The 25,529-nt window shown below is 41.4% G+C and overlaps 1 protein-coding gene across 5 annotated transcripts in view; it reads left to right on the forward strand.

The window, feature by feature from the left end:
• LOC131062630 (probable GTP-binding protein OBGC2) overlaps window positions 1-25,529 on the forward strand; it is a 221,799-nt gene that overhangs the window by 15,593 nt on the left and 180,677 nt on the right. For 4 of the 5 annotated variants that reach the window (XR_009111344.2, XM_057997895.2, XM_057996621.2 and 1 more), the window contains exons 2-3: window positions 17,169-17,637; window positions 17,808-17,902. Coding sequence is in view for 4 of the 5 variants with exons in the window: in XM_057997895.2 (XP_057853878.2) it covers window positions 17,169-17,637; window positions 17,808-17,902 (564 nt within the window). In the remaining variant the exon portion in view is untranslated. The remainder of the gene's footprint in view (window positions 1-17,168; window positions 17,638-17,807; window positions 17,903-25,529) is intronic. The other variant, XM_057997252.2, reaches the window with a different exon arrangement.

The raw sequence follows: 25,529 nt of genomic DNA on the forward strand, positions 1-25,529 counted from the left end.
ATTGTTGAGAGTTGAATGTCTAATCCTCTATATGTACAATACAATTACATAGATGTTATTAAGAATGGTTCGCATATCATAACTGCTATCGATTATCCTTCCAATTGTTGATGATTGGCCTTCCAACTATGCAATCTAGAGATGAGGTTGTGCGCAAATGTCACATTTGTATGATTGAAGATTGTGTGGATGGCTGCCACCTATTGCACAAATTGTGCAAGTGTCGTGCCGATACACTGGGATGAAGGGATGTTGAAGCTTGTATGGTGTTGCTTGAAGCAGTGCACATGCTTTTGTGGTAGCACAAAGGCAATATGAGAAACGTGTGAATGCAATGGAAGGTTGCATTAGAACAATTAAAGTGAACTAAGTTGCCAAAGTGCAAAAGGCTTGCTAATGGTTGCATGATTGTGCATAGATCTTTCACCCTTTCTTGAGAAGCAATGGCCCCCATCACGTCTTTGGTGAGTTGTGGTAGAGCTGCTGAGGATTATACCATTTAGCCTGATTGGCATATTGCTCTGCCTCAACCACTCTAAACAAATGGTGTCCATCTTGGTGGGTGTGAGTAATGGTGTTTTGTATGATCAATCTTGAATAACTATTTACAAATGTTTAGGATCTAGATCCAAAGGAAATAGGGAGTCAATGAATTATTTGGGATCAAGAAAAAAAAATGTAAAGTGCAGAATCTACATCGAGTTCAAGCAATGTTGTTACAAAAGTAAAAGAAGGTAATGCAAAATCATCCTGCAATCTCATGATGGATTAGAATTTTAAAGAAAGATTAACAAGAAGTCAAGTCAGAGAAAGCAATGAAGATGAATTGATCAATTATGCATTTTATTCAAATATTAAGGTGGAGCCTATTAGGTTTGAAGAAGTAGTTGAAAAGAAAGAATGGATTGCAGCTCTGGAAGAAGAGATTGATGTTATTGAAAGACACAACTAACAAAATACAAAGAAGTGATAGGAACTAAATGGGTTTACAAGATAAGGTACAAAAGTGATGGTAAGGCTGAAAGATACAAAATGGATTGGTTGCAAAGTATATGCTCAAAGGTATGATATAGATTGTGAAGAGAACTATGCATTTGTTGCAAGGCATGACACTATAAGTGATATTATAATAAATAACTTATAAAGGATGGAAGGTACACCGATCATATGCGCAAAGTGCATTTTTAAATAGTTACATTGAAGAGGAAGTATATGTGGATCGGCCACAAGGATTTGAAGGAGGAGGCAAAGAAGGATATGTTTACAGATTGAAGAAAGTGCTTTATCGAGTGAAACAAACACCAGGAGCATGGTGTTCAATAATTGATGCATAGTTCTTAGCAAATGGATACATGAGAAGCAGAATGAACCTAAACTATATTTAAAGAAGGAATTTCATAAAACTTTTTATGTTTTTCTATAATTTGATGATCTAATCTATAGAGGAAGTTAAAACAAGACGAAGAAAGAATTCAAAGAGGCAACAATGAAAGAAGTTGAAATGACTAATCGATGAGTGATGAAATATTTTTTTGTCATGGACATACGACAATCTCATGGTAAATCTTTATTTGTCAAGCAAGTATGTGCAAGATATGTCGAAGAAGTTTACAATGCTAGATTATAAACGCGTTAATGCACCAATTGCACATGGAAAAAATGATAAATAAAGATGGATCACCAAAGATAAATGAAAGGAATTACAAAAGTTTTGTTGGGAGTTTAATGCATTTGACAGCTACAAGACCAGATATTATGTTTGCAGTATCATTGATTCCAAGGTATATGAGTGAACTTACAGAAAGACATCTACAAGCAATAAAAGAATACTTAGGTGTGCGATATGAAAAAAGGATCATGAAATCCATTATTTGAAGATTCAAAAGTTGTTTGCTTATTCAGATGTAGATTGGGCAAGATCATTAGATTAGAGAAAGAGCACATTAGTGTTAGGGTTTCAATCAGATCCGAAGCCAATATGAACTAACAATTATATGCAGATTTAAATACAAAAGATAAAGAAATAAAATAGTACACAGATAACACAAAGATTTAACGTGGTTCACCCAGAATGGGTTACGTCCACCATACACAGCCGTCCAATCTTTCTTATTATCCAGCAAAAATAGTACATCAACCTTACAATGCCTTAGGCATCCCAGCCGCTTATAACATGCATTTTTAGGGCAACAAACAAAGTCGGCCTTTTTAGGGTTTTATTACAATGTCGGTTTTCATCAACAAAAAATGGCAATTTTTTTTTTTTCTCGGGGGCTGCCGCCCCCGAACCCCTGCAGAGGGCTATGCCCACTTTCCCAGGGTCCAGCCCAGCCCCAGTCCCTGACAAGGATACGTGCTAACTGTACAGTACTTTGCTGATCAGTCACCACATATCAATATTATCAACAATTAGGACATTGTTTTACAGTAGAAAGTGGATTGGGTACATGAAGTTCAAGGAAGCAAAATACAGTGGCATTATCAAGTACAAAAGAAAAGTATATTGCATTAACAACAGGCTGTACGTAAGTAGTTTGGTTAAGAAGAGTTTTGGAAGATCTAGGAGAAGGACAATGAAATCCTAAAGTGATATTCAATGACAATGGTGGAGCAATACAGTTAAGAAAAATCCTATATATTTATGCAAGTAAAATATATATAGAACTGAAGTACCATTATGTAAGAGAGTTGGTACAGAAGAAGAAAGTTGAAATTCAATTTTACACATCACAAAAACAGTTGGCATATTTAAGTACAAAAGCGCTGTTTGCCCTCTCGGGTGAATAACTTAAAGCACATAGATAAAACACGTAATGCAGAATAATAATGCCATAGATATCAGATGCAATATCAGAGATGTTATTCCGTTCATAATTGTTCCCCGTCACAAGTTACATTCGGAAGTATATAAAGATACCGAGGGGGTGCGAGCACCAACCGTCGCACCGCAACTGCCACCCCTCGGTTGCCAACTAACCAAGACAATTACAACTTAATTAACTAGTTTTATTTTCATGTACAATATTGCTGCCAACATCATCCCCCCCAAAAGAAAAGAAGTCGTCTTCGGACGACTTAATACAAAATAGAGATGACATTAAACAGAACTGCTGACGCCAGTCGAGCCCGGAACTTATACACCTGCTGCGTCCTCACCTGAAAACCCTTTTCTGCTACCATCCGATGCTCAAGTGCGGATTTCACCATTATTGCTTCCTTCGACATCACAGTCCTCCTGTGCCTAAACCAAACTTGTCTGCAAAACACACGTTTCAGTCTCAGCCTCCACCAACTGCTACTCAAATGATACTGTCTCCCTAGCCAATTTGTCCTCGATAGCCACCCATGCTGCCCTCTCGGCATCCAACTCTTGGGTACGCTGAGCTAAGTCTCACGCTACTCCTGCCGCCAACCTGGTGGTCAGCTCCTCCCGAGCCCTCTGTGCATCCACCAAGGCAACCTCACGTCCAACCGAGACATAGTCCGAGTTCCTCAAAGCATACCATTCATGCCTGGAGGTGGCCACAACCCTCTGTCACAAAGGCTATGAGACACCTCAAATCCTCCATCACACTCCCCAAAGGTTGATAACTGAACTGAATAACTCTCTGGTGTCGTATGACTTCGCGTTCTTGCAATGCCTTCCCTCAAACTCTGTTTGTTCGCAACCTCCAAATCCGTCTCCCTCTACGGCTTATGACTTCCCTGCCAATGCTTAGCTGCAGACTTCTTTCTCATAGTACGGGACAACCCAACACTTACCGTGCCTTCTCTGATGCCCTTCGCCAGACTCAAAAAGTGTATTGTAGCTCAAAAATAAACTGGGGGTCTGGGGGTAGTGCCTCTAGCGGGGTCGAGGGGCAGCGCCCCTCGCAGGGTTCAGCAACTCCTTCTCTTTCGTATCTGCTGTCTCCGTCATATAGACAAATCGATCCTGCAACAAGCTCCTCTCACTCTGCTACGCCGAAAGGTAAGTCTCCACCTTGACCTTCTCTGCTCGGGCCATCTCAAGCTGTGCCAACAACTGGGCCCGCTCTGCTGCCCACGAGGCCTGCTGACTAGCCACATCTCTCTCCAACTCGACTCTAGAAGCCTCACGGATCGTAGACTCATGTTGTGTACGCCTTAGTGCATAGTAGGCGTCTCGGTAGACTTGCTCAATCTCCCGGACAACTGCCGTCACCCGACTCTCCACAATGGGCTGACGCACAATCCAAGCCTGGAGCATCTCCTCCGTCTCTGTAGTCGGCCATCCCTGAGACTCAAAGCATGTAGCAAAGGCTATGGGGCAGCCCACCTGCATAAACTATAGGGCCCTCTCTAACTCCACCACAACCTGCTGCAATGGTCGCGTCTGGGCAGTGGCCACCACTCACCTACCCCTTGTCACCATGTCAACTAAATAGGCCTCAATGTCCTCCCCCTCCTGCTCTGAAGGCTGTGAAGTCTCTGGCGGAACTGACACAACCGCATCCTGCTAGTATGAAGGTACCTCCTTCGCCACTAGAGGTGTACCATCCCCCTGCTCCTGCTGCTGGATGGCAGAGACGACCTCTCCTGCCTCGTGCCCAACTGCTGGTACATGTGTCTCGCCAGAGGAATCGTCCAAGTCGACTACCTCTGCTCTAGTCTCCCGACAAGGTGAGAATACAACAGTTCCGACAGGTTGTACCAATGTCATCTGAAATCGTTGTGTCAGCTAGCTCTCCATAGCTATGACTGATGGGTCGGGACGCATCTCTACGATCGGGGGATGGGTCGCTGTCGTGGGTTCCTCCAACAAAGTGGCAGAAACAGTCACCACTGCCTCAGTCCCCACAACGTCCAACCGCACCTGAGGCTCCGTATCCACCACCTCCCTCAGCCCCTGATCCTCATCGACCACTACTCGATGCGGCGACTCCTCCTTCCATGACTCTGCCATGTCTTCGGTAAGTGCTTCCGTGGTTGGGGTCGGTCCTAGTGATGCTACCTATTGCTGGATGGGGCCAAGTGCAACTGGCGTGCGACTCTGCCCAAATGCCGGAATAAAGGTGCCGGCCACTCCAGATGTCATCACAGGTGTGCCCATCGGTAGCAGGGGTGGGGCAAAAAGGACCCTCTCCTCCGTCGCCCTGTTGCTATCATCCTCCTCATCTTCTGCTTTTGAATCCTCTGTACTACTGGAATCCCTCCCGCTATCAGGTTCCCCTGAGGCCGTATCTACCGCCCGCTTCCGCTTCGCGGAAGAGTGCCCAATGTCCAAGTGTCTCCAATACATGATAGGAGGCTCACCTGCTGCCAACGGTCCCTGTAGTCGTACCTCCAACTCTGCCTCTGACACTGCTTCTCGCGTGGCCTCCAAGAACAACCCTATAGTATAGAGGGGCATATAGAACGTGCGATGCTGCATCGTCAAGAACTCATACATGCGCTCTGCTAGTAACGCGGCCCAATCATACACAATGCCATTCATCAACCCGTTCATGAGCATAATCTGAGGGAGGGCTATGTCCGACGCCCTACCCGATCTTGTCAACTTGTTCTTAATGACATCAATAATGCAGCGCCAGTGGCCCTCTGCAACAAAGGTCTTGCGGATTCCTCGTCCCTTCGTGGCATTCGCCACGCTGTCCAGCTCTGCTGTCGTCAAGTTCCTGGATATTAATTAAATCCAATACTCCTTCTCCTCCCGCTTCATCTTCTTAGCCTTTAGCTCTATTTTCTTGCCCTGTCTGCCTGGAATGCCGAATACTCTGGTAAAGTCCACCGCTTTGAAGGATATGGTGACATCCCTCCCGAGGTACTCGAAAGTACTCGTGCGTGTGTGTTTGTCGAAGGTGTCCACCATGAATCGTAGGGCGCCCTCATACTCGCGGATAGGAAACACGGGCATTCGAATAGCCCACTCCACTTCTGCCTTACGAAGGTTCTGCTTCACCAAATCATTGTCGGGAGTGTCCTGCCACCATTTCCGACATTCGACCCATTCAGGCCTTCAAAGGTGATATTCTGCGGTGTTAACGTATTTTTCCCATTTATGGCAGCTTGTGGTGCTTTCTGCTTTTGCTTTTGTCGGGCGCTGGCATCCATGGTGTTGCCTGCAACACGTACGCCTGACGATAAGACCCTGGTATTGCTATCCATCTGGCTACTACTGGAGGAAGCCTGCAACTGTTTTTTCCAACTCCGTTTCCCAGCGGATTCCATGCCCTGATTTCCTGGTTACAGCTATACCGTTATAGAACCACCTTAACTACCTCCTCCTGCGTGGCCGTGTATGCCTTTGTTGTTGGTGGAGTGGGTTGCGTGGTTTACTCCTTGCGTGGGCTGCGTATTTTCTTTCCTTGCGTGCGCTGCGTATTTTCTTCCCTTGCGTGCGTGGGCTTTATGTTTGTGTGGGTTGTGTTTTGCACTTTGTTTGTGTGGCGCTTTATGTTTGTGTGGGTGTCCACCGTCGATGTTGCCACCGCACGGTGGTCCCACTGCCGATGGTCCCACCGTTGGTGTTCCACTGCACGGTGGTCCCACCGCTGGTGGTCACACCGTCGGTGTTGCCACCGCACGGTGGTTCCATCGCCGGTAGTCCCACCATCGGTGGTCTGACCGTACGGTGGTTCCACCGTAGCTTTTCCTTTTCCTTTTTTTAAAAAACTTTCGACCGTACGGTCAATTGTATAGCCGTACGGTCCTTTTTATTTTTATTTTTTATTTTTTATTTATTTTTGGTTAATTATTTCTTCTAAAGGGTCCGGGATCGGTCGCTCATTCATGGTACTATTTCAATTTTGACCCATTGACGGTCTCTGGTACCTCCTTCTCGTCGAGCGTCCACAACTTGATCGCCCCATTGGCATTGACCTCACGTACCTTGAAAGGCCCTAGCCATCGCACATTAAATTTTCTTGGTTTGATTTCATTTCTCCCATTGAATTTCAGCACTAACTGCCCAGGAGTAAACTTCATTCGCCGAAGATGCTTGTTGTGCCAGACCTTCCGTCTTTGCTGGGCTGCCTCTGTGGCCCATTGTGCCATCGTTCTTTTTTCGTCCAACTTCCTTAAGGCATACAGTCTCTCCCTCAGGCTCTCCATATCCCCGAGTCTGTTCTCTACTGCAATGCGAAGGCTTGGCACCATGAATTCTGTTGGCACCACCGCTTCCTGCCCGTACATGAGTTGGAATGGAGTCTGACTCGTGGTCACCTTGTAAGTCGTTCTGTAGGCCCATAGTACAGAGGGTAACTTCTCCTCCCAATCTTCCTTTTCTACTTCGCAGGACTTGTAAATTACCGATACCAATATTTTGTTTGTGGCCTCGGCCTGGCCATTGGCACGTGGGTAGTACGGGCTTGATAATGAGTGAAAAATCTTAAACTCTGAGGTCAACAGCGGTACGACATGGTTCACGAAGTGGCCCCCACGGTCACTGGTCAACTGAATAGGTATACCATATCGCGTAATGATTTGTTCGTAAATAAATTTAACCGTGCTTACTGCGGAGTTATCCGGGAGAGCCCTCCCCTCCACCCACTTAGTCAAGTATTCTGTCGCAACCACAATGTACCGGCACCGTCGTGTGCGGCTAGCCTTAAGAGGCCCTACAAAGTCGAGTCCCCATCGCTCGAAGAGTTCTTGTGCGTGTGACGGGTTCAGGGGCATGAAGTCCTGCTTCAGAGGTTTGCCTGCCCGTTGGCAAGTGTTGCACCCCACGACCCACTCCCTGGCGTCGTGATGTATGGTTGGCCACCACAGTCCTGCCAGAAGCACCTTGCGGGCTGTAGTGTCCTGGCCCATATGTCCACCTACAAGTCCTTCGTGTGCCTCCCTCAATACACTGGGGACTTCCTCCTCCATGACACAACACCTTAATATCTGGTCTGGCCCCATTTTGTAGAGTAAACCGTTGATGAGTGAAAAAGTCCTGCTCCTTAATATGAGCTTTCTCCGTTCCCTTGGGGACATTCCCTCCGAAAATCGGGACGTCGACAGGTACTCTCCAATCTTTTTGTACCACGAAGGAAGTATGGCTATTTGGAACAAGTGCACATTTGGAAAATCATCATTTACTCCCTCTAGAGGTTCCCCTGACTTAATCCGGGACAATTGATCAGCTATGACATGGCTTCGCCCCGGTCTTACCACAATTGTAAATGTGAACTCTTGTAGTAGCAATAGCCAACGGCTTATCCTCCCCTGGATAATCGGCTTGTTTACCAAGTACATGAGTGCCTGATGGTCTACGTAAAATGTGAATGGTGTAGCCAGTAGGTAATGACGAAATTTCTGTACGGCATACACCGTGCCGAGGGCTTCCCGTTTTGTGGTACTGTAGTTCTTTTCAGCCTTCGAGAGCAACCTGCTGGCAAAATAAACGGGGTGGTCCAACCCGTGTCCTCCTACCTGGGCTAATGTAGCCCCGATGGCATAGTTTGAGGCATCCACGTGAATGTGGAATTCCTTATCCCAATTCGGGTATGCCAGTATGGGTGCTCCCATCAGCCTTGTCTTCAGCTCTTCAAAGGCCTTGCTCTGTGGCTCTGTCTAGATGTATGGTTCCCCTTTCCGTGTCAACTTATCCAACGGGTGGGAACCTCAACGAAGTTCTCGATGAACCTCCTGTAGTACCCCACATGACCAAGGAAGGACTTTATCCCCGTGACGCCCGTAGGAGGTTCCATTTCTACTATTACCCGAATCTTGTTCGGGTCCGTTTTCAATCCTTCTTTACACACAATGTGTCCAGGCAATCTTCCCTGTGGTACCATGAATCTATTTCTTCGGATTGAGGGCCAACTGTGCCCTCCGACATCTCTCTAGGCACTCCCCGAGGGTTTTTAGGTGGATGTCCTATCTGCTGTAAATAGACCAATCGTCCAAGAAGGCTTTGAAGTTCCCCACCGACATCTTGTCGAAGATGTGCAAGATGATGCGCTGAAAGGTGGCAGGTGCATTGCATAGACCGAAGGGCATTCGGTTGTATGCATACACACCGTCCTCCACCATGAAGGTTGTTTTCAACTTATCTTCCTCCGCGATGGATATCTGGTTGTACCCAGAGAACCCATCCATGAAGGAATAGATTTCATGTCCAGCTACTTCCTCCAAGATGTTGTCGGTGAAGGGTATGGGAAACGGGTCTTTAATAGTGACAACATTCAGACACTGGAAGTCTACACAGATCCGGATTTGATTGGCCTCTTTCTTGAGGGAAATCACAATGGGAGACACCCATTCGCTTGTCTAAACTTTGAAGATTATGCCTGCTTCCAACATTCGCTCAATTTCGTTGTTCACCCGTGCAGCATAATTCTTGTTCATACGGTAAGGCCGCTTCCTTACCGGCTGTGCTCCCGGTACCAATGTTATTCGGTGTACACATAACTCTGGGGGCACGCCCTTCAGGTCCTTGTACATCCATGCAAAGACATCCTTGTATTCAAGGAAAATTTTGAAGGCTGCAGCCTTCAGCACTGGGTTCCAGTCATCTCCGACAAGGATGATCTTGGAGTCACTCATCCCCTCGAGGTTTGTCTCCTTTAAATTGGCTTCCTGGTATTTAATGGGCTCCCTCTTCGGAAATTGGTGTGCCGGTGTCTCGTTCACCGAGGCCTCCCCTTCCTTGTACTTGCCATATTCTGGGGGAAATATATCTGGTTCTTCCTCGATGCTCAATACATTGCACGAGGGTGTAAATATTTCATAGTCTCCCATTTGCCAATGGAAGAGACCATTCAAGGAGTCCTTGTCATCCCCTGAGCATGCCTCCAGTTCTAACACCCCTTCGTCACTAGGCTCCATGTGGCGACCGTCTCCGCCCTCCCCCAACTGGTCTCCCTCAAACTTCGAGTCGGAGGAGGATGCCAACTCCTCACTCACCATCTGCATATGGAGATCGATCATGTACTTCCTCCCCACCTTTTCCAAGGAAAGAGTATTCCGCTTCCAATTATGGTTTGCTTTTGCTGCAATGAGCCACCCACTCCCGAGAATGGCGTCATACCCTTTCTGCTTCAGGGGAATTACTACAAAATCCAGCACGAATGGCTGCGTGCCAATCATCACTTGCTGGCCCATGAGGGTACCAAGGGGTTTAATCCCATGTTGATCTGCCCCTAGTAGGTTGAACGTGGGGGGCCACAACGTAGGCTTTCCCAGTTTTTTCCATGTGGCTTCTGGGAGCACATTTACTCCTGCCCCTCCGTCCACAATAGTGTCTGTCAAGGTAGTCCCCAGTATGCCCATTTCTACCACTGCTGGTTGGTGTCCGCTGTTGACTACCAACAACATGGGGTCGATGGTGGGGCTTAGGACCTCCCTTAACGTAGGGTCGGCTGTGGGGCTCACGACCTCCCTCATTTTCACTTGTGAGGGTACAGAGTTTAAGATAGCCGTTTTTAATTGCGGCATGGTCTCCAGGAGGTCTTGAATTCTCACGGGTACCTCCATCTGCAATATTTGCCGTAAGATTTCCTTTTCTCCCCTTGTCCGTGGTGGACTTGCGGTCTGGTGGCTGTTCTGCCCTTGTGCGGCCATTTCCTTTGTGATCTCGTCTCTTGCTTCTCGCACTCTCTCGGTCTCCGTGTGGGGATTTGGGTATGCACCCTTTTTGTCCTGTGCCCTTGTGATTGCCAACACTTCTGCCTTCGTGGGCTCTATGTTTAGAAGGTTTACACCAGGCTTCGGGCAATTTGCGTCCTCATGGTCACCTGGCCCGCACCATCGGCAGAGGTGCTGAGGGTTGGCTTCCTTTGTGAAATCGCGGGCAAAGTGTCCCCACTGATTGCAGGCCCTACACTGGATCATTGGCCGGCCCTTTGCGTCATACTGGATCCGGTTTCTGTTATTGTTACTGTTGTTATTTCTTCCGTTGCTGCGTCTGTTATCCCGGTACCCTCTAGATGATGCCGTTGTGTTAGTTTGTTGGCCTGTACTCGCTGGTGCGGATATTGTGGCCTGCTCCGTGAACAACACCTGGTTCATTTGCATACTTTGGTTTTCATGTTGTATGGGCACTCCTTGGTGGAGTGTCCCATCAATTGGCAAATCTCGCAGAATGCCTTCTTCGGGCAAGTACCCTTTGTATGCCCCTCCTCTTTGCACTCAGTGCACCATGTCCCCTTCGGTTCGACCAGTGCTTCTCATTGTTTTGAATTCCCTCCTCATTCGCTCCATGTCTTTCTGGAGCGCTTGTACCCGTTTGACAGCCTCCCCATCGCTGCTGCTTTCTTGTGAAGAGTCATCCTCCTCGGATGAGCTATCCTTCTTTTTTTTCTTTGATGTCTTGGTCTCGCTCTCAAGATCCATCGCTCTATTGTATGCGTCTTCGTACGATGTCGGTGGAACAATTTTCATCTTCTTTCGGAGGGAGTGTTTCAATCCCTCCACGAACCATCTCTTTTTCAACCCATCCGCTGGTTGACTCTCCATTTTCCCCAACAATTCCTTCAGCCGTCGACTATAGGCTCGGACAGTCTCGTCCTTGTTCTACTTTGTTCCATAGATTTCGGCGACTATTTCGTTATCATCTCTCAGGAGGCGGAACTCTATCCCAAACTCCTTCTTCAGGTCGGGCCATGTGCCAACTTTGGCCTTATCCATATTTGAGTACCAGTCTATGGCTACTCCCCTCAAGGTTGCTGGGAATTGTTACCCATTCGTCTTGATCGGTAACACCGTTTGCTGACCATATGGTTTCGCACGTTCGACAATGGCGGACGGGATCTTCCTTCCCGTCGTCGTTGAACTTCGGTAGTTTTTGTTTACTTGCCATTGATGGGGGTTGTCTCCCCTAAGGTGGCTGTGGCTGTGTCTGAGCCCCTGCGCTGCTCCCTCCGACGCCGGTGGTGTGTCTTGCGTGGGTGACTGGGGGTACAGTGTTTTGCCTGCTGTGTGTAGCACCTACAGCCGTACGGTTGTCCTCCCCTTCGTTCTCACCCGCACCCACTCCTGGCTCCCTTTGGTGATCCTCACTTCGTGGTGTAAGGGATAAGTTTCTAAACTGATCTCGAGTCTCCTCGACTAGATTCCGCCGTAACCTTGTTTCCTCCAGAAACTCTTTGTGGCTCCGCACCCTACGGTGTTCTGGCGATGCATAGAAATTTTCTTCGGCTTCTGCACCCTCCGTGATACCTCCTTGGTTCCCTTTGGGCCACCCTTCGGCAGGTCATCCTTCGGCAAGTTGCCTTAGCCTTTGTCTACGTTCTACTTGCTGTTCCAGAATCAAGGCCCTCTGCGCGGCCTCACACTCGTCCGTTTCTGCTTTTTTATTTCTATCTTTATTCAATAGGTTGGGCATTAATTGCCGTACATTTCCATAATTCACAATACATAAACCAAAACACGTCTTTATTAATTCATTTCGTCAGATACAACTCGTGTCAATGACACTTTTATTTGAATATAGAAGGTTCAAGGTTCAATTCCTTCCTGGCCTGGCGCCATCCTGTTCTGCTTCCCGTCGGCTTCTTTCTTCGTACTATTGAAGGATCTGTTGGCGTCGCTCTTCCTGGGCAATCTCCTCCAGGCGAGCTTGTTGTGCCAGCGATGCCTGTGCAAGCAACCGGGGAAGATGGTTCATCAACGGATTTACTGCCGGGCTAACCTCCAGCACTGTCCACACGGCACTTGGTGGGATTTCCGCCTCCGTGGCCTCTCGTCGGACGTAGGTCTCGATGGCTACTTGGAGCAGAATTGAAAATTCCTTCGTCGCAGTGTCTTCTCCGTTGTAGAGCTCGGTTTGCGAGTCATTGGCCTCTGGGTTTATCTCACCAATGGGTAGGCCCATCGTGTCCGTGTGCCATCCGTGTCTTCCGTTCCCGAGTACGTCTAGGCAGTGGCGCCAAATGTTTGCCCTCTCGGGTGAATAACTTAAAGCACACAGATAAAACACGTAATGCAGAATAATAATGCCATAGATATCAGATGCAATATCAGAGATGTTATTCCCTTCATAATTGTTCCCCATCACAAGTTACACTCAGAAGTATATAAAGATACCGAGGGGGTGCGAGCGCCAACTGTCGCACCGCAACTGCCACCCCTCGGTTGCCAACTAACCAAGACAATTACAACTTAATTAACTAGTTTTATTTTCATGTACAATATTGCCTCCAACAAGGGCTAGGAAATATAACATTAGAGTTGAAGACAAAGTTGTAGATATAGGAATTTGACATCAAGGGGGAGAATGTGGGAAAATCTGATGTCAAACAACAGAATGCTTATGAAGTTGGACTATTGATGTTGAAAAAGTTGAACTATTGCTGATGACGATAATAGTTGGTTGATGTAAAGAACAACGGTTGTTTTTGAAGATGTTTTCATACATTTGATGGTTTCCTGCAATTTCAATTACAATTAATAATAGCAAATTTTATTTTTGGTGTTATTTTTTAGCAGTCCAAGACAATGTTTAGGAAACGAAATTTATGTTATTTATTTATTCATTAGTTGTTCTTTTAGAATAATTCAGTCACTATTTTTAAGATAATTTTTTATTATTTAGTTGCCTAGCCTTTAGTCTTTATTTTTAATTTATATTGTCAGTTGGAAAACTTCATGTAAGGTGACTTAATCTGGGAGATTGTTTAGTTGTTTTTTATCAGTCAGTTTAAGGAGTGTCAAACTCTATATTAGATGCACTGTTTTAGTTTGTGTATAAGTATCCTAATAGGTAAAACTAGAGAGTAATTCAAGACTCAAGCAAGTCGATTCATAATAAATAAAAGCTATCATTTTCAGTGTGTACTTTCTGATCAGCCCCTATCCCATATGGAATTGATTAACAACACTAAGGCAGAAAAGTTAGATATCTAAGCCAAGGAGGAACTTTTTGAACTTAAGCAATGTTTATACTTTTCCTTCTTCACTCGTGCCATCAACAACCTTCTAACCTCATCATTATTTCATATTGAAAAACTGCAACCTCCATCATCTCATAAAATTTGTTAATCTACAAACAAAGATTGTGACAATGCGACCTTGCAAATTGACCAAGGAGACCACAAGTTGAATGGGTTAACATACAATGACAATCAATTTCAAAGACACACAAGAAACGACAATTACGGACATTGAGTTTTCCATGGCTGAAAGATCCTGACTAGGAGATGGCACAATTCTGATTTGTATTGTTTCAAAATCAATCTTTGACCAACGAATTGTAGCTAGGAGTTTCCTTGAGGAAGTTTGAGTGTAATGCGTTTTTTGGGGTTTTAAGATGATAGAATGTATGATGCAATGTAGAAATGCAAGCAATAACAAATGACAACTACTGAAACTAAATTTCAGAATGTCTGATTTACTAACAGCAATTAACAAATACAAAGAATAATTGAATTTCAACACTAACATGCCAAATTGGCCTACCAGGGGTCCAACGCATTGCCTGGAGGGTTTCTCTATTGACTTTATTGAAGGAAAATACTGCTACAGGAGCTTCCAAAGTGCACCAACAGTTCCGATGAGTTTAATTCTTCTAAACAATAATTATCAAAAACAATTGAATGGATGGCTGGCAATTCTGAAGCTTATTCTAAAATCTTGTCAGGAGAGGTCACCAAATTGACCCCATTTTCCCCTCTAATTTGCTGATATCATTCAAATGTGCCCTGAATTCACAGAAGAGATCATTGATCTGCCCTAGTGACCTCCCAACAATGATTTTCCAACCAATAGCTGTTGCTAAATTCCCTTTATTAATTTATTTGCATCCCACAGGCTGATTCGGATGGTATGACTAACCTAGGAGAGGTACGACTGACATGAAAAAACAATAACTTGCTGAAAGTGTCAACCAAAGTGCTCAGATCTGATTATCTGACAGTAACCCTGCTGTAGCTGCTAACAAATACTGGTTTTTGGCCCTTATTGGCAAAATATGAACATTCCAGGCAAAATCAGTAGCTTAAAAATGAGAGGAATTTCATCCTCTCACCCAAATCTGAAGGTTTCCGTCTCCAAATTCTATTCTGACACCTGCAATAGACGTTGCAAACTTGCAAAGACTAAATGGCTCTCAAAAATAATAATTTTCCAATCATAGATGTACAAAATGAGCTCCCAAACACCTTTTATTTTCAGCCCAAACCCTAATTTCGAATTAGGGTTTCATTTGCCCTTTTTAATTAATTAAATAACTTTATTTTATTTGCAAGACAATCCCTTTAGAAGCTTGATTGGCTAGAGGGATCAATTATTCATTGAATGGGGCCAAAATCACTTAAACCAACTCCAAGTTGCCACGCCTAGGAAAGGTGTTATGGCTTTTATTTAATAATATAATAATTTAAGTGATTAATATAATCACCTTTTAATTATTTAATCAACTTAGGAAATATTTTAATATTTCCTATTTTATCCATCAAGTGCTCAAATAAACTTAGAACTGTAAACTGATCGAAACCACCTGCCTGTGGATAATGCCTGAGCCACATAAGCCAACTAGTAGTTTTCCCCTAAAATCTAGGGATGCTCCTAAAAAGTAGGAGACTGGACTTGTCAACCTGAAACTGAATCCCAATGGTCCTCCTCTGCTGTGTGCAGCTCTGGAAGGTCTGTTAGTGAACTGTGAGTTCCTCCTAAAAAATAGGAGATGCACTCAAAGTCTCCAAAATGTTCCCAGAGGTCTTTGGATGCCCCATAGACCACTCCCAGTCAATCCCTAAAAAATAGGGATCCTTCATAAATTTTAGGAAACTGCCGTCAACTGCTTCAAACTGCCTGAAAGGCTCATGCATGACTCTCTAAGCCCCTGAGTTGGTTCCCTCCACGGTCTGCTGGCCTATGGGAACCAGATTAGACCAACCCTGCTAGAAATGTTGTTACTAAAGAAGGGCAAAAATTGGGCACATGACAATGGCACAACATATTGGAACAAGCTAAGTGAACTAAGCTGTGTAGAGTATAAATGGTTTGCTGATGCCATGCAGTTGTGCATGGATCATAATTACTATTGGTAGTATCCTTCTTCAGGCATATGTAATTTTTCAAGATTATTCTATCTCTACTCAAAGAGAATGCTCACCATAGTCCTTTCTGAATACCAATAGCTTTTGCTACATTATGCAGTTGGATTTTATATCCTATAAGAAACTTTGGGGCTGGTGTTATGATACTGCATAATTCTGCCTTACACTATGTGACTTGGATCACTTTTGGAGGCACTATCCATGTTGAGCTTAACCCACTCTTCCTAGGGTTCATCACTTTCCTTGAGAAGATCAGATGTGTAATATTACCTTACACGACATATTACATTTGGGTATCACAACACTGTTAATATACATTATTAGTAATCTAATTTATATTGGAAATTGCACACTTCTATATTGTTGGATATGCAATTATATCGTCATTAGTGTAAATTCAATCAAAAATAATTATTTTATTGTTGTAAAGGATGGCGTGAGAAAATGGGTAGACCAAAGAAAATTTGTCATCGAATTGAATGCTAAAAAGATTTAACTATGGTATTATCTACAAATAACTTTATGCTTCCTCTCTTTGTCGTGGTGTCCCATCTGTATTAAATCTCAGAAAGCCTTAAATATAGAATTAACTACAACAAACCTTATGTGTCCAAAACAGATTTGTATGATTGTGCATTTTAGTTTAATTAGGCTTTTACATAGCATATATCTGTAGCTACGATCGATGCTAGTAGTAGTAATGATGTAAACATTGAACAGAGTCTCATTGTTCGTTACTTGCATGCTCCTCCATATATTCCTTATGGGTTGCCTTAGAACTTATAGGTGCTATTGCTTGTTCTCTTTGTTGAATATAATTAAATTTTTTATAGTATTTGTTCAGGCCTTAAATTTACAAACAAAAGATTAAATTTTCCATATGAAAATTCTCCATTACTTTCATCATATGATAAAGAAACTCATATTATTCTCTTCATCATATTCTTATTTTAGAAGGTTGTGGAGAATTGAGAGTAGTTGCTATCTTAAATGATTTTAGTTAAAGGTGTCAATTTTGTGTCTTTGTTTAGCTTCTTAAGTTTTGAGATTAACTTTAAGTTAAATCGTCACTTGTGATCATTTTGTTGATGTTATATTGTAATTTCTTCATTCAATTTCACTATGGAAGAATTATGATATTTAAGTTTAGCGTCGACATGCTTTTCTTTGTGGAACATTAATATCCTATGTTTCAGTTTGTTGATCTGTCCATGGGTGAAGGCAGGTCAAAGTGTAGTGGGCTGCATCAAGGGTCACAAGATACGATGCACATTGATAAAGAGTAAAGATCTATCTGTTTCTGCTCCACATAATTTGGAAAGAGAGCCCCATAAATATTTTGATCATGTTGTCATTACCGTGCGCTCGGGTGATGGGGGGCATGGTGGAGTTCTTAGCATGCCAATGCCTGCAATGCAACGGAAAACTCAAGGGAAAAAGACGAAAGAGAAAGTAAAAAGAAAAGGTTCTTATAAGCGAGACCCAGATGGAAATTTGATTCTACCCATGGGTGGGCATGGAGGAGATGTAGTACTTTATGCAGATGAGAGCAAAGACTCTTTGCTAGAGCTACATCAGATAAGCAGATATAATGCAAAGCGTGGAGGGAATGTTGATGCAATGGGGACTTTGACTCCTATGTTGCATGATGGTTTTGCAGCACCTACCTTGCGAATCCCAGTTCCTGTAGGTCAGTAGAATCTGATCTACGACAGTTTTAGACCCCTTTCTCCTTGTGATGTTTTGCCAACATTATATTGCTATAAAAAGGAACATCAATGTGTAAAATATTTGGTTCATAACTCTTGTTTTTGGCAGAAAGGTTCTTGTTATTCATATATAAGCTATACTGTATGCTAGGAACTGTGGTGAAGCGGAAACGGGGGGGAAAACTTCTTGCAGATCTTACTCATCCTGGTGATGAGATACTTGTTGCAAGGGGTGGACGTGGAGGAGTAAGTTTGTTTCTTCTTGATCCATGATTACACATTGCCTCTCCTTCTTCTCTTTTACTAGTCCATCAACCTAATTGATGCAAAAGTATAAATATACCATCTGCTTAGAAATCTGTGTTATATTGTGGTTTTTATTTGAAAGAATTGAAGATATACAATTTGCATGATTAAAGCTGACAAAAGAGAGGACCTTCTCAAAGAGAGTCCATGGTCTGATCTTTCTTTAGAACAAGATAAAAATCATTTTTGGTCTTACAAAATTTTGTCAATTGAATTTGATCATCTTGCATTATTGTCAAGTGTGACATCCTCAAATAGAATCTATTGTTTGATCTTTCTCAAAAAGAAAAAAAAAATCATTTTCAGTCTTAAAGAATGCTAATTAAACCTGGTTGTTTTGTCTTATGGTCAATTGTGACTTATTCGATGGTTTCCCTCAACATTGTAAGTGATGTTTCCTTAGTACTATTATGTAGATTCTGAAAGGATCAATTAGCACAAATTTAGAGTTTGGTCTGTGCTTGCCATGTGTGATGTAAATTTCCCTTCTTTAGTATGATAGTCATTGCTCGGAACCTTTTTAGTTTAATGTCTCTAGTTAGAAAATCTTTCCCCAAACTCTTAGTATTTATCGATTATAACATGGACTTTGGAGATTGACTAGTTTATTGTAGATAACAGCAAGCTAGTAGTCAAAGTGTTCTCTTTAGTTTTGTTAGGAAATCAAATGGATAAATGCTTTACTTTGTCACCATCTTGTTGATATGTTTTTTAGGACACTTCAAACTTAGATGAAATTACTAAGTATTGTATCCTCTCTTGAACAAAGAAAACTCATATGCTAAAGAATATGATCAAATAAGGCAACTCCAATGTTTACAATGCAAATAATCTCCTTTAATTCTGGATAGACCTAGTTTATTTGATGTGATAATGCTGATAATCTCAAAGGGACTAATGTTTTGCAAAAGCAACCGGAACGTGCAATCTAAACTTACTTGGAAAATAAAAGACAAAAGGATGAAGGGTTAAGGAAATCTAAGCTAACACCTATGGATGTAAGAAATGATTGTTGACTTGATGAAATCAAACCAAGCTTTGCTCTGCCATAAGGAAGCAACTACACAAAGATGGTGCAATCTCCTAAGGATAAGCGGATGATTTTCATATCACTTATGTGCATCGACACCATGAACAACAAGCATAAATAAATTGAAGTTAAGCCTTCAATTAAGTTCATTCTAACTATGCACTGCAATTTGCAATTTGCAATCAACAAATTCCAAATTGTATGAACATTAGGCTTCACCATGAATCATGTAATGTCCCCACTTTGAAATAGAATTTAATAATAAATAATAATAATAAAATTTGAATATTATAATTTAAATTGAAATATAAAAGAATATAATTAAATATAATTAATTAAAATCTAATTAAGCTAATGAATGGTCAAAAGACATGGAAGGAAAAGTTGTGACTCCATCAACAATGAGATATAAAAGGGAGAAGAGAACCTCATTTAAGAGGGGGATAATTTGGGAATCAGAAGTGCAGAACTGACTTAAATAAGAAGTGCAGATCTGATTGTGAAAGGTTGTGTCCCTTTCAAAGGGCAAAAATAATGAAGAGTCGCACTCTTTCAAAGATTGCTAATGGTGAAAGGGTGTGTCTCCTGCCAAAGGGCATACATGATGAAGAGTTGTGACCTCTCCCTCTCATTGAGAGATATAAAGGAAAGAAAAAAGTGGGATAGGTAATGGCTAAGTCTGTGGAAGAGGATAAGGAAGAACAGCCAGTACAGTAACAGGTACGTATTTATATAATTTTCTGAGTTAACATTAAATTATTCAGTCAGTTTATGATATGGATTAGAAACCAAATATATGCATCTCTGAATATAAATTAAGGTAGATGTTTCTTAAACAGAACTATGAGAATTAAAATAGGTGAAAGGCAAATTATATACAATCATATACTCAGATAGCATTAAACTACAGCATTGTTCGATATAATATATAAGAATACAGAATACAATCAAAACTCAGTTTACACAAATTATTGTAACAGTGCTAATAATACTAGCATTAAACTACATCATTGTTTGATATAATATATAAGAATACAGAATACAATCAAAACATGTATGAATTAAATAATACTAGCAGGGCTCTTGCTCTAAAACAGCAACTCCACCATGTCAAGATGAACAAGGGAGAAACCATCATGTCTTACTTCATGAGGATAACAGAGTTAAGAGATCAGCTATCCACCATTGGACACATAATTGATAGCAAGGAGTTAACAATGTTGGCTCTCAACGGACTCCCTACATCTTGGGAAGCATTCATACAAGGGATAAGTGCTCGATCTAAACTTCCTAAGTTTGATCGTTTAAAAACCGACTGCATTCAAAAAGAGTCAAGGCTGATAACTAGTGGAACTGGATTAAACTTCTCAAATGAAGATATTCAAGTCTTAAATTCTAATTCTCATAAGAAAGGGAAGAAAGGCAACTTCAAACGGAAGAAAGGAAAGGACTCCCATGGAAAATGCTCGTTCAAGAGAAAAAGGGACATGTCTAAAGTACAATGCTTTAGGTATGACAGATATGGTCACCTTGCAATGAAGTGTCCGGATAGGCCTAAGCCTCAAACCTCCCTAGCAGAAGTTAGTAAAACAAGCTCAGATAAGGACTCTGAAAGACTTGTATTCTATTCAGCCCTATCAAGCCAAGTATTTACCAGCCTTAATACTTGGGTCATAGACAGTGGAGCATCCCGACATATAACAGGATTTAGAGAACATCTTGATAGCCTAGTGGAAAATTCAGATTAAGAAGTCACCAATGGAGATGATTCCAACTACCTTGTGAAAGGAATCGGAACCTGCACAATTCAACTAAAATCAGGCATCTCTCTTCAACTGACAGGCATATTGTTTGTGCCAGGTATCAAGCGAAATTTGGTTTCCATTTCAGCCCTTGAAGACAAAGGATACCGAATTACTTTCATGGATGGTAAAGTTCTAGCATGGCCTAAGAACTCAAATATAAAGAAAGCTCACACCATAGGAATTTGACATGGATTCCTATACAAACTTTGCACTCCTCCTTCTCAAGCCTTAATTCATGAATCTTCTACTACAAGTGAGATATGGCATAGAAGATTAGGGCATCTTCACTTTTGGGCGTTGCCTTCAATAGAGAAAATTGTGACAGGCTTACCTAAACTAAAACAAGATCATGAAGGAACTTGCAAAGGGTGTGCCTTAGGAAAGAACACAAAGGGCACCTTTCATAGTAGTGAAAGTAAATCGAAAAATGTATTAGAACTCATTCATACAGATTTATGTGGACCTATGACAGTAACCTCTTTAGGAGGATTTTTGTACTATGTTATTTTTGTAGATGACTACTCTAGGAAAACATGGATGTATTTTCTGAAATGTAAAGAGTCTAATGAAGTTTTTATAAGATTTAAGGAATTCAAGGCTCTAGTAGAGAATATGTCAAGCAAAAGAATCAAAACCCTAAGGTTAGATAATGGGGAGGAATACATTTCTGATAACTTCAAAGACTTTTGTAATAATGTTGGGATTAAGAGGGAGTTCACTGTTACTTAAGGAATTCAAGGCTCTAGTAGAGAATATGTCAGGCAAAAGAATCAGAACCCTAAGGTCAGATAATGGGGGGGAATACATTTCTGATAACTTCAAAGACTTTTGTAATATTGCTGGGATTAAGAGGGAGTTCACTGTTCCTTACAACCCTCAACAAAATGGGGTAGCAAAAAGGAAAAATAGAACTATTGTAGAAGGAGCCAAAGCTATGATGCATGACCAAAACCTTCATACCTCCTTCATACCTCCTTCTGGGTTGAAGCCTATAGTACTGTTGTTTACATTCAAAATAGATGTCCTCACTCCCTTCTAGATAACAAAACCCTTGATGAAGCATTTATAGGGATAAAACCTGACATAAGTCATTTTAGAATCTTTGGTTGTCTTGTTTACATCCACATACCCAAAGGGAAAAGATCTAAGCTAGAACCCTCAGGGAAAAAGGGAATATTTGTTGGCTACAGCGAATCATCTAAACCCTATAGAATTTATATCCCTGGACAAAAATTAATTGAGCTTAGCAGGGATGTAATATTTGAAGAAGATGTTGCATTCAAAAGATCTAAAGACATTAATGAAATTGATGATGAGTCTCCTCTAAATATGGAAGAGGATCATGCTTCTGAGATTCAGAGGGAGACACGTGAACCTATAGAAGATAATAATCACAATGAACCTATGGATTCTGCTGATGAGCCTAGAGACCCTACTGTGAATCGTAAAAGACCTCTATGGGCGAGGAAAATGATTCAAGAAGCTGAAAATTATGCAGCTCCAAAAGGAACCTTCAGGGAAAGCAAGAGACCTAATAGATATTCTAGCTATGTTGCACTTATGAGTGAAATCATCAAATCAGAAACTTTTAGTGTTGAGGAAGCCTTCAAACATCAAGTTTGGAAAGATGCCATGACAAAAGAATACCAATCTATACTTAAGAACCATGTCTGGGACATTGTACCTAGACCAAAAGACAAATTAGTAGTTTCATCTTAATGGCTCTTCAAAATCAAACATGCTACAGATGGGAGCATTGAAAAATATAAAGCAAGGTTTGTTGCTAGAGGTTTTTCACAAAAGGAGGGAATTGATTATGAAGAAACATTTGCTCCAGTTGCTCGATATACCTCCGTCAGGAATGTGATTGCCATTGCCGCATCAAAGGGATGGGAGATTCACCAAAAGGATGTGAAGACTGCTTTTCTTAATGGCATAATAGAAGAGGAAGTGTACCTAGAGCAACCTGAGGGATTTCTGGTACATGGAAATGGTTCTCATGTTTGCAAATTAAAGAAGGCTCTATATGGTATTAAACAGGCTCCTCGAGCCTGGTATGAGAGGATAGACAACTATCTTTCAGGATTAGGTTTCTCCAAGACTGATGCAGATCCGAACCTTTACTTCAAGGTAATAAATGGTGACATGTTGATTCTCATTCTTTATGTTGATGACTTATTGATTACAAGAGAAGACCATCTCATCACCAAGTGTAAACAAGACCTAGCATGTGAATTTGACATGAAGAACTTGGGTCTTCTACACTATTTTCTTGGTTTAGAAGTATGGAAGCAGGCTGATGGTATTATCCTAAATCAAGGAAAATACACTATTGACATTTTGAAAAGGTTTGGAATGATGGATTGTAAACCAATGTCTACACCCATGGAGACAAATGTACATAAGTTAAAAGAAGCGGCAACAAACTCTGAATTAGCAAATTCCACTCTCTACCGGCAGATTGTTGGGTCCTTGATGTACTTGGTCAACACCAGACCAGATATTTGTTATGCAACAAATGCACTCAGTCAGTTTATGTGTGAACCAAGATTGTTACACTTAGTTGCAGCAAAACATATTCTGAGATGCCTACGTGGCACAATTGAATATGGATTAAGATATAATAATGTAGATCTAAATCTGCATGGATATACTGACTCAGATTGGGCTGGAAGTGTAGTTGATTGTAAGAGTACTTCGGGGTGTTGCTTCAGCTTAGGATCAGCCATGATTTCCTGGTTGAGCAGGAAGCAATCTTCAGTTGCACATAGTTCCACTGAAGCCGAGTACATTGCAGCATCTATGGGAGCTTGAGAAGCTGTGTGGTTAAGAAAACTTCTTGTAGGATTGTTTGGACAATCCTTGGATCCCACGATCGTCCACTGTGATAACCAAAGTTGTATAAAGCTTTCGATGAATCTAGTATTCCATGATAGATTAAAGCACATTGAGATCCCTTACCATTATGTTACAGACATGGTGGAGAGAAATGTTATTCAATTGAGATATATTAGTATAGATGAACAAACAACAGACATTCTCACCAAACCTCTCTCCAAAACTAAGGTGGAATACTTTAGAGGTAAGCTTGGTATGGTAGAAATGTAAACTTATTTTCAGAGATTGAGTCTCAACAATATAAATTTATTGTGCTAATATATTTGAAAGATGTTTAATGTGTAAACTCTTTTGTCATGTGTGTGATTGCATGACTTCATGGGCCCCTGTGAACATCTTGAAAGGTGACGATCTTTCAATGATGTACACTTGTTCTTATGGTTACTGTTGTAAGGTGACGACTTTACAATAGTTAAACCTTACTATCATGATGGATATCATGTGACTTGATATCCGTGGACATGTCATGATAGTTCATATCTCTTAAGTGATATTAACTGAGTGGTGAGTAACCACAATGAGTTATATTAGTGAGATATTTCATGGTGGATATTATGTGACATAATATCCGTGGATATGCCATGAGCAGATATTCTTTTGGTAGGCATCATGTGACTTGATGCTAGTGCACATACCAAAAAGGATATTGTGAGTATGGTGAATATCACGTGACTTGATATTCGTGGACATGCCATTACTCCTAATGTCACCATGAGGTGACATTCGTGGATATTTCATAACTCCTGATATCACATTGAGGTGATATCCCTCCCACACAATATATGGATCTGTTGTGTTTACATGAGGATAGTAATCATCCTCCCTAGCTAAGAGGGAGTGTTAATGAATTGTAGCTTCGATCGAATTATTCCTATCGATGAAATCAAATGCATAAGTGGCCTACTAGTCTTGATCATTTGATCTCTATCCTTCTTCTGTATTTTGCTATGATTATTTATCATATACGTGATTGAAATATAACTATTATTAATCATGCTGTTAATTTTGTTCATATCATCAATGTTAATCATGCTGTTAATACTAATCACATTGTTGATATTAATTTAGACATACATCGATATTGAGTATCGATATCCACATTGCTGATATTTATATCATACTATGCTATCAATGATAGCATACTATGATACCGATATCATATATATTAATGTTGCATTGATGTCATTACGGTTCGATAATGAGTATCGACCTTGGTTAAAATTACAATATGAATCAATATTAGTATCGATGATAATTAACAGCCAACACACGTTGATTAACATTAGTTTGTGTTCAGTGGACAGACATGTCTACGTAGAGACATGTCCCTACTCATTAATATTTATATTCGATCCAGTATGACTGGGGAGGTATCGAAATCGATAAGTGCTAAAGAAGTCTCAGCAATATATATATATATATATTTTAGAATCGTTGGATCAAGGATATATCGGCAGCATTATATATACAGTTCTGATCTGCATTGCAATCTCATTGTATTGAAGCATCTCCTTATTAATATTGATATTAAGAATTCTGCAGATTGATATATATTCATATTACATTGATATTAATATATATCCAAGAAAAAAATTATAGACATTGTGATCAACATATTATATAGAAAAATTTAAAAATACTATAACCTCTAAATCTGATCAAACTTTAACAACTTAGGTTAATGGGCTATTAAATGGCAATTGGATCGAAAATATTTTGAAAGGTTTTAAATGGTGAAGGAGAACAAAAGAAACAATATCAAAAATAGCATGAAGATAGTTTGAAACGATTTCAATGGTGAAGGAGAACAAAATAAATGGTTGAGACTAGTCAA

The sequence above is a fragment of the Cryptomeria japonica genome, chromosome 3, assembly GCF_030272615.1.
Source record: "Cryptomeria japonica chromosome 3, Sugi_1.0, whole genome shotgun sequence".
In the NCBI taxonomy this organism is placed as follows: Eukaryota; Viridiplantae; Streptophyta; class Pinopsida; order Cupressales; family Cupressaceae; genus Cryptomeria; species Cryptomeria japonica.